Source organism: Brienomyrus brachyistius, chromosome 15 (assembly GCF_023856365.1).
Source record: "Brienomyrus brachyistius isolate T26 chromosome 15, BBRACH_0.4, whole genome shotgun sequence".
Lineage (NCBI taxonomy): Eukaryota > Metazoa > Chordata > Actinopteri > Osteoglossiformes > Mormyridae > Brienomyrus > Brienomyrus brachyistius.
The window spans coordinates 22730371-22746174 of NC_064547.1; the positions used below are offsets into that span (position 1 = coordinate 22730371).

General features: G+C 42.1%; 1 protein-coding gene and 1 long non-coding RNA gene across 2 annotated transcripts; one reads left to right on the plus strand and one right to left on the minus strand.

Annotated features, from left to right (window-relative positions):
* Positions 1-221: 221 nt before the first annotated feature.
* Positions 222-3953, plus strand: LOC125708889 (uncharacterized). Its single transcript, XR_007382556.1, has 3 exons — positions 222-293; positions 2268-2413; positions 3110-3953. It is a non-coding gene; the product is annotated as an uncharacterized LOC125708889 (long non-coding RNA).
* Positions 3954-10893: 6940 nt separating this feature from the next.
* Positions 10894-14749, minus strand: vcam1b (vascular cell adhesion molecule 1b). The gene is made up of 7 exons (XM_048976034.1): positions 14540-14749; positions 14119-14394; positions 13642-13947; positions 13246-13506; positions 12827-13102; positions 12212-12472; positions 10894-12092 (listed from the first exon to the last, which is right to left on the minus strand). The coding sequence occupies exons 1-7, from the start codon at positions 14583-14585 to the stop codon at positions 11932-11934; spliced, it is 1587 nt and encodes a 528-aa protein (XP_048831991.1). The 5' UTR covers positions 14586-14749; the 3' UTR covers positions 10894-11931.
* Between the last annotated feature and the right edge of the window lie 1055 nt (positions 14750-15804).

Sequence of the window (15804 nt, forward strand, 5' to 3'; positions counted from 1 at the left end):
GCTGGATAGTAACGTTAGACGGCAGTTTTTAAACGCCTTATCCTGAGCATTTAATTTTAAGCAATATTTCGCACGGATATTTTTAATTTGTGCGATTCTTTAAATTTAAACGTGAAACAATTATATCAGAAAACACGCTTCAAAAATGACGTAGTCAGTTTAGTCAGATATTGTTAGTTAATGCTTGAATTTTATCAGGGTTGTATGAAAAACGAAAAAGACCAGACAGTGTTATTAAAACATTTCTGATACACCCAAGGTAGCACCCAAGAATTAGGACTATAACATTACAGGTAAGAGAGAGTGTAATTCCATCATTACTGGTTAAACTTTGTATTATATGTTATTAAAGTGAGTCATGAAAGAGGGGTAATTAATTATTTCCGTAGTTATACATTCAGATTTAGGGATGAATCTCAGGGATGTCACTCATCGAGCATGTTCGATGCTGTTGTCTTTGATCTCCGAAACGGGTCATGTTTTACAAAGGTCTTTGCTTTTGGATCGTAATCGTCATTGTTTATTCCTCCCGAGCATAGATGGCGATCTTCGAAGCTTTGGCTATCTAAATCCATCTAATGCGATATATATAGGCCTACGTGTCTATTTATCAATAATAAATATATAACATATGAAGGCATGAAGCCTGTAAAACGGCAAACACGGGAAAAAATGCAAACTACACAAAGGACAAGCTATGTCATACTTGTACCAAGATATTAATATTCTAAATATATCGATAAAATAAAAACATGGTTTTGCCGAAATAACCTTCGTGGTTTTAAAATAAAATTACTCTACAGTATAGTATTAGTGTATTGGTTGTTTTAGAAATTTGACTTGATTGGATTTTATTTTTCGATATGATAATTGTTTGATTAAGTCTGATTTAATGTGATTTAATCTGTAACTAAAATGTTTCCTCTAGTGTGACAATTAAGTTCATCTTCAAAATCTGTGGTATTTTGTTTAAACTGGTAGAGAAGGGGACCACTGACTCTGAGAGTCACCAGTATTAAGTTTCGCTACAAAACGTCTCATATTTCCAAAAATATTTACATATTTAGCGGGTAAACAAGAAACAGTTCCTTGACAAGAATGATGCAGGCGCCCCCAGCCCTGCTTGGGGCCTAAGGGAGTCAGAAATGACTGAAATGCAGGGGCAGTGTTTCCAGTGAATTATATTAGATCCATACATTTTCCAATTCCATTTTCTAACCACTTGTCCTGATTAATATCACGGGGGACTCTACAGAGTACATGGATAAAGTACACACAAACACAAATTACCATGCATTACAGTCCAAAGTTCCCAGGGGGGATATATATATTAATATTATTTAATATATTATTATTATTAAATCTGAATGTATAACTACGGAAATAATTTCAGATTTTACATACAGGCTTTTTGGTTGAAAAATGAATGATGAGAAAATTGTCCTATAAATGCACTTTTTGCATTTAAATGCAGTTTTTATTTCTCGCCTCTAGATGTCACCCAACTATCGGCGGTAAACACAACAGTCGTTTTAACGTTCATGAGACGTTGCTGATACCTGTATAAAATATCAGACACTCATCCTTCATAATCAATCTACTGCAAATGATCACACATTCGGTTCCTATACTTCTCAAGTATTGTGTCTTTGTAAGGATACACAACACATTAGAAAAAAATAGAGTGAAACTGTGCTTTATTTGCCATTTTTTTTCAAGATGCACTTACTAGGGCTGCTCTTCACATATCACATCTTGCTCTCCTGTGAGGGCACGTTCAGCCAATTTTTGTTCAAGGGTCCAATGGTGATGTAAAAGCACAGGATTTGAACCAACAACCATCTGACCACTGAGGCCTAAACAGCTGGGGATCCGAAATGAAGTGCCAGTGTGCTATCATTTTTAAATAATTCGATTGAAATGTTTACAGTTATATTTTGACTGTTTAAAATATTTGAAATCTGTTTATGAGACACAGATTAGTGTGTCTCCATTCTGGCAGGGATCGAGCTAGTGTTGCATGTCACGTGTCTTTTATCTTGCTCAGTGTTTCCAAACCCCATTCTCAGGAGCTGGGAGGAAGCAAAAATGTGGACTGTCCCATAGGACGGGTTTGAGGAACACTGAACTAGCACAGTAATTTTCTTGGAAGCATATTTTCTTCAGATCAGGTTAACAAAAGCATTCAGACATCATAGGAACAATTAATCTGTCTAAATTGTCTTGCCAGAATTTGAAAGCTTTTAAGAGTGATTTTCCTTCCATAGGCTACTTTAAATCATGTGCATCCAGCTGAAGATGTATCTACATATTGTCCATCCATCCATCCATCCATCCTCTAACCACCAATCTTCTAACTGCTTATGAATACAGGGTCATGGAGATCCTGGAGCAAATCACAGGAAGTCATAAGGTAGAGGAACACCATGGACAGGACGGTTTTTTCGTCATCTTTATATTTTTTTTGTGTCATGTGTTATTTAAAAATGATCATCTCAAAGTATGTTTTAATTACTAAAGATAATTAGGACATATGAAGTGTGTTTCCAGCATTTCCCAGAACGCAGTAATCAGTAAGGGAAATCCTTAGAGCTGTGTCTCACAAAGGACTGTAAGCATGGAAAGGTTTCCATAGTAACGTTTTCTGTAGACTATTGAGAGGAATCTATGGTGCAGACAGTTTCCCCGGTTACCCTGACCGAAGCCCTCTCAGAGCTCACAGCATGTGTCTTTATTAATGAGAGCTGCTGAGATTCGCCTTCTGAAGAAAAAGTAAAGAAAACCAGAATAAGTTTTGCTCACCCAGAATAATCTCAGATAATCTCAGATAAGTGGTTACGATATTGGAATATATGTTTAGGCATATTAGAGACGGGTGATATAAACAATACACTAACATCATAATGTAAAATTTAAACTATAACAAAATCAAAAACTTTGATAAACTCAATAAGGAACTTCGATTGATAGCACAAATCAGCCTATCACAAACAAATGCCATTGCAACCAATCATATGCGGGGGCACTGCTAGAGCTTCTGGTCCGCATGAAAGCGTTTCTTATTGGGCCTCCAGCTCAGAACAATGCAATTATGTTTCACATTTTTTAGGGCCCTTGGATTCCTCTTCCCTATCTCCACTTGACTGCACCCCTTATCATACAATAGCCACATAAGAATATACAGTAGAACAAACAAACACACAGTAAGATTGATTGTGTTAGCGGAGCACGTCACATGTTATTGATTTGGAAGTACCAAGGAAGAGAGAAGCACTTCTTCAGATGCAGCTTCCAGTGTTGGTGAAGAAGGCCCCAGCTGAGGAGCCACAACAGCTTTTAAAAAGGAGATATTGTAAATAAACAAGGTTAAAGGGGTTGGTGGGGCGGCACTTTTTGCAGTTCAAAGTCTGCCGCACGTCAGACTGCCGCTGTGCACTGTAAACTGCCAAACACTGGTGCCAACAGAAGCAGGAAACACCGTGAACCTGTTTCACCAATGGAAGCATCGCCGTCCGGTAGAGCATACAGAATGCAAATGCTTATGGTCATAAACACGGGCAAACAGGATTTTACACTTTCAATATGGAGAAAAATTGGTTAAAAATGGGACATAGTTTATTTTTCACTATTTACGTGAAAACTCTATCAGTAATGTCAAACCCAAACCCTGGAATGAGTAGTGAGGCAGTTAGAGAAAATAACAAATCATACTGTCGGCATTTTCTAGCATTACTCCTTATGGCAAAACATCTTTATTTTTGTAGATTTCTTTGTTACAGTTAGATGTCAGTTTGCAGTCCATTTCATGTGTTGCCTTTTTCAAGTTCTGTTTTCATGTTAGAACATTCCTAAGGGAGTTTTAAGTAAAAATGAAGCCTAGCAGTAAAGGATCAATATCTTGAATTATATTGTGACAATTATCAATATCGGCTGATATGAAAAATATATATATATTGTGATCAAATATTTTGCAGTATCGATATAATGTTTAAAGTTAATTATCTGGGTAATAAATGTATATTTCTTCAGAAAACAATACAGGTTCATATTACAATATATGCAAATGAACATGAATTTCTTCTTCGTCTTCCCAAAAGTGGCTGATACCTTGTTGGATGGCTTTAAGTACATTGCTTCGGTTCTGCCTATACTGGGGCGACTTTCACAGAAACGGCTAAGCAAACGTTCATTGACGGACATAAAATTGCAGTCAGTCATGAAAATTGCAAAATTATTTAATGTGTCAACGCGAACGATATGGAAGAGCACGACGGCATATGTCAAACAAGGACAATGAGAATCAGCAAAGTGGAGGAGTGATGACAAGTCAAAGGTCACCGGCTGCAAAGAAAAATGAGCATTTCTTTGATATAGTTGCCACTAAAGCCGGACCCTGAGAAACGGTAAAAATTAAAATGGTCTGATGAATCATCTTTCACCCTTATCTTGCATCTCAGATGCAATGACATTTAGAGAAAGATGAAGGATGCTGTCAACCTATTTGCATCCATCAGTCAGGGATCCACACTCAAGGATTATGAGGCTATTTTACAGCATATCTTTATTTACCCTTTATCCAAAGCGGCAGATAATCAGTATAGCAACTGGGGGTTAAAGGCCAGTGTTGAAATCACTTTGTCAACCCATAACCAAACTTTTACGGGCAGTTTTGGAATACAGAGTGTGAATTTCCATATCCTGTATCTTTCAAAGGATCACAGTGGTTACCAAATCACATGCGATTTGGATAACTTGCATAACACCCATATTACTCTTGTTGTTGCTCGAAAACATAATTATGCTTTATTGTACTGTCATTTGCTTCCATACCTTTAAACTAAGCACTTAAGAGAAACTGCTCCAGCAAAATGGTGGTTGAAGTGTTCTACTCACTCCGAGATGGCAGGTCGAGATCTGGCCTGTATTATTTCATGATTTGTCAGATGTGTTAACAAACAGGAGCCCCAGAGCTGGTATCATTCTCATGAGTGATTCAGCTGCAAGCCGGCCAATTCTGGGGGAGGGGGGATGGGCCAGGCACGGCTCCAGTTAGTGCTTATCTCTCCATTCCTGTCTCGTACAGGGAAATGTGAAAACAAAAAGTGCTGATGTACAAATGATTTACTGCATTCTTCAGATGTAATTAACAGCAAGATAAAGACTTTGAGGGGGATTGGTTACACAAAACATGTGACATTTCTTTTTGTTTGATTCAGTGTGTTTTTTTATTCTGAGTAAGAAAGATGGAGGGGCGGCATGGTGGTGCAGTGGTTAGCACTGTTGCCTCACACCACCCCGGTTCGAGTCTCCGCCTGGGTCACATGTGTGTGGAGTTTGCATGTTCTCTCCATGTCGTCGTGGTGTTTCCTTCGGGTACTCCGGTTTCCCCCCACAGTCCAAAAATATGCTGAGGCTAATTGGACCTGCTAAATTGCCCATAGGAATGCGTGTGAGAGTGAATGGTGTGTGAGTGTGCCCTGCGATGGGCTGGTCCCCCATCCTGGGTTGTTCCCTGCCTCGTGCCCAATGCTTCTGGGATAGGCTCCGGACTCCCCGCGACCCAGTAGGATAAGCGGTTTGGAAAATGGATGGAATGGATGGATGGAAGAAAGACGGAATCAATAATTAAGGACTGACTTGTTAGAACAGTTAATTCAGCACAAGTAGGCTAGAAGCATATTGCTGGAGAAAGTTTGGAAAATTTCCAGAATTTCCAAATTTTTCTGTCTATCCATTTGTTTTTGTCACGACCAGCACACGGAAGCAGGAGAGGGGAGCCGTAAATACGGACAAAGGATTTTATTGAGGGCTATTACATGGAACAACAACATGTAATGTTAATGACCGGACTGGGGAAACAAACTGAAAGGTGGACTAAAAACACAGAACTAATGACAGCAACAGGAAACACGGGGTAGATGCGGGGGCATGGCACACGGGAGGATCGGAAGAGCGGGGCATGAGAGTTTTCTGTCTGATTTCATTGGAATTTTGTTCAATCTTTGTGAAAAAATTGAACAACGTTCCAAAGAAATTAAAGATAAAGTAAAAATGGCCGACAAAAACCACATCACCACCTCCTCACGGTGCCCGCTGGAAACAAGGGACCTTGGTAACTTAGCTAACAGGGAGGGTCTCCGATGCCATGTGGAGCAACACACCTCTTGTAGTATTCTTCTGGTCTCAATAACATCATGTCATTCATTCATATCCACAGTTATCTGCACGTCATCTTTGCCTGAACAACGTGAACAGTATGCAAGGGCTACCTGCTTATGGATGGAACAGGCTAAAGAAGTTAGCCGATCATCAACATCATCATCATCATCATCAACATTATTATCACCATCATCAACATCTCCGACACCCCCAGAAAGTGAGCCAACATTGGCACCTCCGGTTAGCCACCATGAACATCAGAACGCTCAATGGCAGGGAACTACCTACCATCAGGACCCCAGCTAACTTGCTGAAGCCCCTAGGCCAGTGTTGGCCCATGCCATCGCTGCTGTAATCCTTAGGAAGACAAACCCTGACATATCGTTTATTGACAAGCAAGTGAGATGGTGGAAGGATGAAGTCCAAGAGGCTGTAAAGGAGAAGAAAACAACCTGGGTCTGGTCTTCTTTCTGATGCGTAATGTGACACATTTTAATCATATATAGGTTGCCAATTCTATTATTTCAATCAATTTCCATTCATGAATGTCTTTTATGTAAGGTAGAGAGAGAGAACAACAGCATATGGAACACAGAGATCAGAGAGCATACAGATTGCAACTCCGTCTGCCATTGGTTACTTGACTTTTTACAGACTGTGAGAATAGGCAAAACTCACTCACCCACATTAATTCTTAACACCAGTGTTCCTCAAAGTTGCTATCTCAGTCCTCTTTTGTATAGTTTGTTGTCACACGATTGTGTTGCTAAGTATAATGATATCAGCATTATGAAATCTGCAGGTGATACCAGAGTGGTTGGGCTTTCTAAGGCACCCCAAGAGTTTTGGCGTGGGCACCAAAGCCCTTGTGAATCGGTGCACAACAGAAAATGTACAGACAGGCTGTATTACAACATGGTTTGGCAGCCTAACTCTACAAGGCCATACAATGTTACAGAAGACTGTGAAAACAGCAACCAGAATCACTGGTACAGAACTACAAGAACTCCATGGTATGTAGACCATCCGCTGTAGAAACAAACCCACAAACAACATTAAGGACACCAACCATCCTGACCATGCCTTGTTCTCACCACTCCCACCCAGGAAATTCTACAAATGTATTAAATCACGTATCACACATCTGAGGAACAGCTTCCTTCCCCAAGCAATTCCGTTATATGCGAGTCCGCTATATCTGATGCTTTTTCTGCATGTTCTTAAAGGCGCACGGCCGGGACCAGCGGACCTTCCGTTATAATTATATAATATTCCGTTATACGTGAGTCCACTATAACGGGATTTTACTGTACTTGAAATGCGGCGAGCAAACGGATGTGTTTTTGTTGGTGAACAATGATCAGAAAACAGCTTGAATTTGTCTGAACAATAAGTATCTTCATCTTGCAAATCTCAGCAAGTTTCTTTTAAGAGCTATTGCCTCAGGTTCAACATTGTTGAACTTTGTTGAGGAGAAGAACATCCTGCTGTGTGTTCATCTTACATAATACAATGTAGCTGGAAACTGAGGGTTAGAACAGTCATGTCTTCACGTAGAAAGACTTTTTAAAATGATTGATTGTGTCTAATATAGTAGCCATATGGTCCATGATTCCTTACGGCCTCCTACAGATCCACAAGTACTGCTACCTTATGAGGAGCGTGACTTATAGGAACACCTGACCTTGAATGACCTGTGTGTTTTGGACATTCGGACGTAAAGAGAAGCAGGACTAACAAGTGATCACCACTCGCCAGTGAGTTGGATTTAGCAGGATGCGTTAGAGAGATGCCAACAAGTAGTCAGGCTGAAGTTTCCCCGTGAGAATAATTCTGCTCGCGCCTCTGGAATAATTTCCGCCTGGGTCACTGACAATGAACGTTCCACATCTGAGACCTCGAGTGACGCGCCGTCCATGGGCTGGGGGCACCGGCAGTGAGGAAAGCTGCCTCCTGAGTCAGCTGACAGGCGCCGGCAGGTCAGAAGATCTGCAGCGAAGACAGTTTTGGATGTGAGGGGCTCGGGGAGGTGATGGAGAGACTATGGAACTGTTTTAAAAATATATTTCGCAAACCTCAGGATGTAGAAGATGGGCCTTTCTCAGGACCTCACTGTCAGGACCAAGATCAGGTCAAACAGTGTGGTTAAAACAATTATGTCTTCTATTTATTGTAGAAAGACATTTAATATAAATGACTATTGTCTCAAATAGTAACCATATGGCTGTTGTTTCTTTACATCCCATACAGATCAACAGTACAACCTATTTCTAAGTCATAGAATGCCAGAGGCCACAAGGCTTAACCTTGTAACAACTTGACTGTTACTCCAAGTTCACATTAGGGTCCACAAAAAGGATGTAACTGAACAGATCTCCAGCAGGGAGCTGGGAGGGAGCAAAAACGTGGACCGGCTGTGGGTCTCTGAGGACCGGATTGGGAAACACTGATCTACATTAATGCTGTCCCACACTGTCAAAGTCTGCCATAAGCTGGAGGACTGAGTAAACTCAATTCTATCTGTAGCAGAAAATGAATTAGCTACAGTTTGCTACAGGCTGATTATTAAAATCACTATCTGCTCAATGTACTGTATAGCAAAACCGTGACAAGGATTACTCTGAAACAAATCATAAACCTTCCATCGGCCACCTCTAAGATATTCCATAAAAACATTTATATGTACTAAATAAAATATATCCATGGTCAGTCTCCTTTTGATCTCTGAGGCAGGATCGCACCCTGTTTTGGTCCTTAGAAACTCAGTTGCACTATTGTAATGAAGATTGTCTTGTTCACACTGAGGGTGATGCAATGGGGAGACCACTAGCTGGTGTCAACAGAAGTCCAACTTACAAATGAGCTATATTAAAAAACAACTTGTAGTAGCAGGTTTACAACACACTCAGTGGGTTATAGCTTATAAGTTGTTGATGATAATATAAACTTATGTCACCCTTAAGGGCTTACAATACAATACTCTCTCTTCTCCGATTCATTCTCCAAAAAAGCATTGCATCCTTCTGCCTTAGTGCTGACGCTCCACGGTTGCCATGACAGCAGTCTATTTTAAAAGCCAGGGCAGAATGTGCAATGCAGGAATAGCCCACATGAAACACTCAAAGCAACACTTTCCGATAAAACTCCGTGCTGCTTCAGAAGCTGTGCGCTCCTACATGTCAGTAAACACGTGCGGGATTATTTCCTAGAAATCTGCTGCAGGAGCATTTTGAAACGAACATTTTGTAAATTTATGGACAGTGTTTTTTCCATCAGTAGACTGACATTGTCCAGAACTCCTAAACTCCAATTTGTACCTTTGCTTGTCACTGGGTCTGTACCCTCAAGGGTCTGCTGATTGTACCCTGTAGGTTTGTACATTTAAGGTACAGAAATGAACTCTGAGGAAAATTTTTGTACCATTGGGGCTACATTAGTGTAGTTTGTACCTTGGGGAGTCCATTTGTGTACCTTAAAAGGTGCAGAATAGTGAGGTACAGCCCAAGGGACAAGGAAAGGTACAAACTGGTACCTTTTTTCTGAGTGTATACCGTTCTGCTGCTTTTGTGTAAAAATGTTTCCGTGGAGGATTTTTAAGCGCCAAAATTGTTGCCCACCGTAGTGTACCAGCCAATAGCTAGTAATAGGAGTAAACCTACTGGAGACCATATATGTTCTGTATATTGTTACTTTGTATTCTCATGTATTTACAGGAAAACATTATATACTATCATTATGAAAAAAAATTAATTTCAAGCAAGTGTTCTCACGCTTTTCAATGGTATTGTACGTTCTGTAAAACATGCTTTCTGACTAAAACATAATATTCCCGAAACACAAATTATTCTATTAACCAGAAAATGGCTTGCCAGAATCCAATATATATATATTGCTTGCTCTCTGATTTGCCGTCTACCAGCGCGGCTCCGTTATCTGTTTCGGCGGTAAGTCAGGCAACAGCAGAGATTGAGGTGAGCAGAGCTGGTCACGGTATTAAGCTTTGCCTGTTAAGTGTGTGTCAGTGTCCATTCTTCTGAAAGCCCAGTGAACCCCCCCCCACATGGAAAGACTGAGTCTAAAATAAAACTGCTTAGAAGCCTCGAGTCACGTGGTTCCATGTTCCCTGGCGCTACGCCTGACCCAGATGCTAATGCTGATACGGAGGGCAGTGGCGCCTACCAAACATTTTAATTGGGCTGGCCATCCGGGGCGAGTTATTTTTTTGGGAAGGGGGGGCATCGAACCCTATCTATTCTGTGGTCCCTTTTAGTAAATAAAAATCCGTATTTCCTTTTTACTATTTGACGCTGGGTGGCAACAGAGGTGGCGATGAATTTACTTGGGGCAGCATGGCCTCCTCTAGCTGCCCCCTGGATTTGCCCCTGATCAAGGGGCCAACATTTCAGATCTTTTGTTCTCCACACTGCACCACTACTGACTTTTAAATACAAGGTGGTGGTGTTTGGAATTTCCATAAGAAACCCCTGATGCATACAGGCTATAACAGAAAGTGAAAGTTCATCTGGGAACAAAAAGTGAGTCACGCAGAAAAGCATAAGAACTTCCCCAGTTCATCCCATCGGAAATAACCTCATTTTTCATCGGCAATCTAAGCTGTTGTTCCCCCAGTTCAAAAAATCCTGCATCCGAAACTGATGGTAAAGAAATAATAACTCTCTGTACCAGCAGGTGCGAATGACGACAATGCAGAACAAAAGAGCAGAAAACACAGGATGTGTCACAGGTATCAATGTATTTGTATGTCACCTTAAAAAGAACGAAACAGATGCTTTTACATTCATTCCATTTCAATAAAATCATCACACACGTTTACGCTCACATTTTAATTTTTCAGCACACGCTTTTCTCCAAAGTGACGCATATTTTTCGAGAACGCAGGGACAACCGACCCCTGGAGTGATTGGAGGCTTTGTGAAACGGTTCTGCTGATCCTGGGATTTGAGCTGGCAACCTTCTGATCACTAGCATTTGATCATTTAATAATAAAAAAAGGAGGTCACCGTGTTCATCGGCAGCTTGGATTCTTTGAACGATCGAGAGCTTTTTCCAGAGAGCTGCCAAAGGCCCATCTGTTAACAGGCTTCAGTCATGGTTGTCAGTCATTCCAGCATTAGATTTAAGGCATTTCCAGCTGATACTGGATGCTCCCTTTCTTCATTACATTTTGTATCCCCGTGCTGCCCTAAATTTGACATCCTTCCACCATTCCTGTATTCTTACAGATGAGTGAAAGCTGAAGACACGCAGAATCTCTGGCTTCTTCCTCTGACATTCCGGTTTGGTCTAATGGAGGCCAGACGCAGTCAGCCTGCAGTTCCCCTCAGGACCAGTACGTGTCTCATACATACACTACACATAACGGCCCTGAACACGCTTCCATCCATATTCCATAACTGCTTATCCAGTTCAGAATCATGGTTAGCTTGAAGGCTATAAAAGGAAGCAGCAGGTACAGCAGACAGTCACACTATGGGCAATACAGGGACACCAAATGGCCTAATTGAATGTTTTTGAACAGCAAGAGGATACAGGCACAGACAGACGACTATGCACAGCTCACATGGTCCCTGGAGGCGTGAGACTGCATTGCTACCATCTAAGTTACTGTGCCACCCTATGCAGTTATCCTGAAGTTTTATTTAAGTGCAAACTGTGAAGAAGAAGATCAACGAGTGCCCCGGAGAACCATTGTTCTCCTGATGGAGGTTTGACATTCAGTGCATGTTCCACAAAAACGCCTGATGTCTGGGACTACACAGGCCCAGGGCTGCTCTTGGCCATCTCATAGGAGTTATTCAACCTGGACTTCCGCAGATGGTAGATGATCAGGCTCGCCGTTACCACTGTACACATCACCCCAATAGTAGGGATTAACAGCTCGGGCCATTGGGTTGAAGGGCTGGTGTGTTTCTCTGTACGTGACAAAAGACAAAATCGGATCAGCGTGGAAAATACATCAACAACAAGCTAAATAGCTGAGCTGGGTTAGCGATCAGCAGCTAAGGCTCTCTGCCCTTTCTGCTCGACTCACCCAGCACATTAATGCTGAAAACTTCCGTCTGGTGGCCCAGGTCGTTGGTGACATTGACAAGGTATGATCCTGCGTCGGTGGCCATGACATTTTGCAGCAGGAAGGTGCCACTGGCGGAATAGATATCCCTGTCACCATCCAGCTTCCTGAGGGTCACACGTGCTGGTGGGAAGCTCACGGTCTTACAGCAGATGGTGATGTTCTGGCCCTCGTGCACCTGTGACGAAGGGAACACCTCGACTGTGGTGTTTCTGGGTGGGGCTGGATGGGGGAGAAGAATTGAGAGATATGAGGCACTATATCAAAGTCATAAATCAGAAATCAGAGCTATGCATATATCACACCTTGACAAAGGTTACAGCGGCACTGAAAGTGGAGATAACAGTTTATGCAGCAGTTTAAGGGGGAAGTACAGTCAGTCGGTTTCTTGATGTAGGTGGACGGTACGCAAACATGTAAATGTCAAGTTTAGTAAAGAGGTACTAAACGGGAGACTACTTTGAATAGACAGGAGTATAATTCATGAAGAAGCGGAAGTGAAATTCGGGGTTTGGCTCACAAAGGACGCATGACTTCATGGATGGAAAATACCTGGAATTCCTGCGAGGGACTTACCTCTCACGCTGACGTCCACCATGAATGTCTGTTTGCCATACTGGTTGCTGGCTTCGCACTTATACTGGCCGGAGTGGGCCAGGACGGCAGGGGACAATGTGATGGAGGTGGAGGAGCCAGACGTGGAGTTCAGCTCGGTCGTCCCGTCTTCAGACACTCTACTCAGGACCACACGGCCTGCTGGGAGAGCGTCTGAGAGGCAGCTGATTGTCACCACGTCGCCCTCCTTAAGCTGGCCGGTTGGGCTCACCATGATGGACGTGTTCCGGGGTGAGCCTGTCAGAGAAACAAATCTGTTTAACATCCCAAATTATAAAAACAAAGTGAGGATCTGCTCATGTTACCCATAGACCTTATATGCAATAAGACCATGCAATCCCACTTTCCCATCATAATAAGATTCCATTTCAGCCACTAACCTTGGACAATCACAGCCACTTTTGCAGTCTTTCTTCCAACCGAGTTGCTCACTACACACTCATATTCACCCGCATGGGACCGGGTGGCACCTTCAATGACAAACTTCTGCTGTCCCTGCCCAGTGGCAAGGGGGGCACTGCCGCCCAGCTTCTTCCATTGCACCTGGGGCTTTGGGTTCCCATCTGCCTCGCATGTCAAGGTGAAGTTCTCCCCAAAGGCCACTGTCATTTGGTCAGATATTCTAACATCCCTGGGTGCATCTGCAGAAAATGCAAATAGCAGCCTGAATGACTGAAATTCCAACCAATGACTGGCAGCTCAGTCTTAGTCTACATTTTTGAGTGCTTTTAATATTCTGATCTACAGCTTACATGTATATGACAATAGGCACTTACACAGCACGTTGACGATCTCCGTGGTTTCTCTGGTTTGATATTCTTCTGGTATTCCTTTCCCAAATATAGTTGCTCTGCATGTGAGCTTTTTCCCGTTATCCTTAACTTCTGGCGTGATCGTGTATGTGGAGGATGCAGTATATGTAGCCGTATACTCTGTATTTTCATGAACGACCGTATCCCCCAAAGACCACTCAATTCGTGCATAGTCCGGCGCAGAGACATTGTATACATTACAGCTCAGGTCCCGCGTTTCATTCTCCATTAAATTCGTAGTTCCAGAAATGACTGGATCATTTGGAAAAGCTGAAAAAAAGAGATGTTTAATGTTTAACTGTGCAAAAAAGCCTAATATTTGGAAGGAAATTCAGGTGATGCTAGACCCGCATAGTCAAATAGAAGTTTCATATTTCTAATTACATTTTTTTAAACAATTTTGATATTCATTTAAATAGATGAAGCGTAATTATTACTTACAGTATACAGTTATTGTTGTTGTGCTTTGTTTAGCTTTTAGCCCATCGCAAGTGATTTTACAAACAATTTGGTAGTTGTGCCGATGTTCCACAGGAGCAAAATGGATTAGAGATTGGTTTGCAAGTCGTTCAGTTTCAGCAAACAGGAGTTCATCACCCGGGCGGCTGAACATGATGTGGGCTCTGCCGGGACAGTCCACGGCCGTGCATTTCATCACCTGCGTGTCCCCCACTCTCCACACTGCATCACGTGGACTAAGTGTTACGGAGAACAGGTCTAAGAAGAAAGTCAATAAATAAAATTAGTAAATCTTCGGCAAATACATGAAAGCAGAAACAAAACGTCAAATCGATTTTTAAAGTTTGCACTGCACGGACAAATGCGTTATAATACGTTTATATGTTTGCCTTTACCCTCTTACCTGCTGAAGGCAATATGAACATCCAAATGAACATGAAAGTCGACATTTGAAAAGATTTTACTATTATTTTTAAATAACACAAGCTTATATGAAAGTGGAAAGGACAAAAACAGAAGTTTTCAGTGTCTCGATCCGAGCTGCAATGCTCGGCACTTGGTCACAGACCAGTTTTTATAGCGGATTAGAGGGAATTTTACTGCCAAAAAAAGATACACTCCCCCGAAAAAAACCCGAACATGTCACACAAGCCCCCTGCAGTTCGGCAGCCCAGCTCAATGCGAAGCGACAGAAGTAGAGAAGTGCGCCCCCTTCTGTCTGGACATAACGCTTAAAATTAAGATATATTTCCGAGTATGACAAACATTATTGAAACTTATTTTCTACCGTGCTGCATCGAAGTATGGATAGATAGTCTAAGAGTTTCAGTTTCTGTTTAATTCAGCTTTCCAATGTGCGAGACAGTGATTTAAGCATAACAAATGGTCACTGGAATTTTCACGCACTACATTGTCTAAAATTTCCTGAGAATGATGTGATGTAGAAAAACACCTAGTCAGCATCATTTACCTGGCAAAAACACCTTGTTAATGAGAGAGGTGACAAGAAATGCCCAGATTCAGTCGACCTAACAGGAAGTGTAAAAACAGTCCAGGGTAGCACTGGTGTGCTGAAGATTATCTCATAATGTGCAGACACTGAAGTAGATCCAGGCTCCATTATTCCCATTAGCTAAGATGATGAATATTATGGTGACAGTGGGCACACAGTTACCAAAACTGGATGGCAATAAGAGGAGACATGTGACTCATCTAATCATCCTCATTTCTGTGGTAACTTGCTGATGGCAAAAATATCATGGATCCTTGGGTCAATGGCAGTAGCAGAGGAGGTGGGGGGTGCCGGGGCATCCTTGGGCTGCACCCCCCAGCAAATCTGACCAATTTCCCCTCTGGCAACAATCACACAAATTTCAGAACTTACCAAGAGCACCCCCTTTCCTGGGCCAGGAAACTTACCAAGACCCCTCCACTGCCCCTGGTCAGTGGACAAGCCGCTGGTAGTGTAACGGTTTGGGGGGGGGGGGGGGGATGTTATCTTAGCAATGAATACTCCCCTTAATACCAATTCAGCATCACTAAGCAACACTGCAAATACCTCAGAACTGCTGGCTAACCAGGGGTTTCAGATCATGGCTACACTCAATCCTTTGTCACACAATACTTCCAGCAGCTTAACATGCCATGTCGCAGAGCACGCATTATCTC

What these genes read in the sequence shown, in the direction of transcription:
- vcam1b (XM_048976034.1), bottom strand. Translation starts at nt 14,585, where the DNA reads ATGTCGACTTTCATGTTCATTTGGATGTTCATATTGCCTTCAGCAG. An exon ending in GGAGATCGTCAACGTGCTGT is followed by an intron (nt 13,507 to 13,641) that starts GTAAGTGCCTAT and finishes CATTTTCTGCAG; the next exon opens with ATGCACCCAGGGATGTTAGA. An exon ending in AGTGGCTGTGATTGTCCAAG is followed by an intron (nt 13,103 to 13,245) that starts GTTAGTGGCTGA and finishes TTTCTCTGACAG; the next exon opens with GCTCACCCCGGAACACGTCC.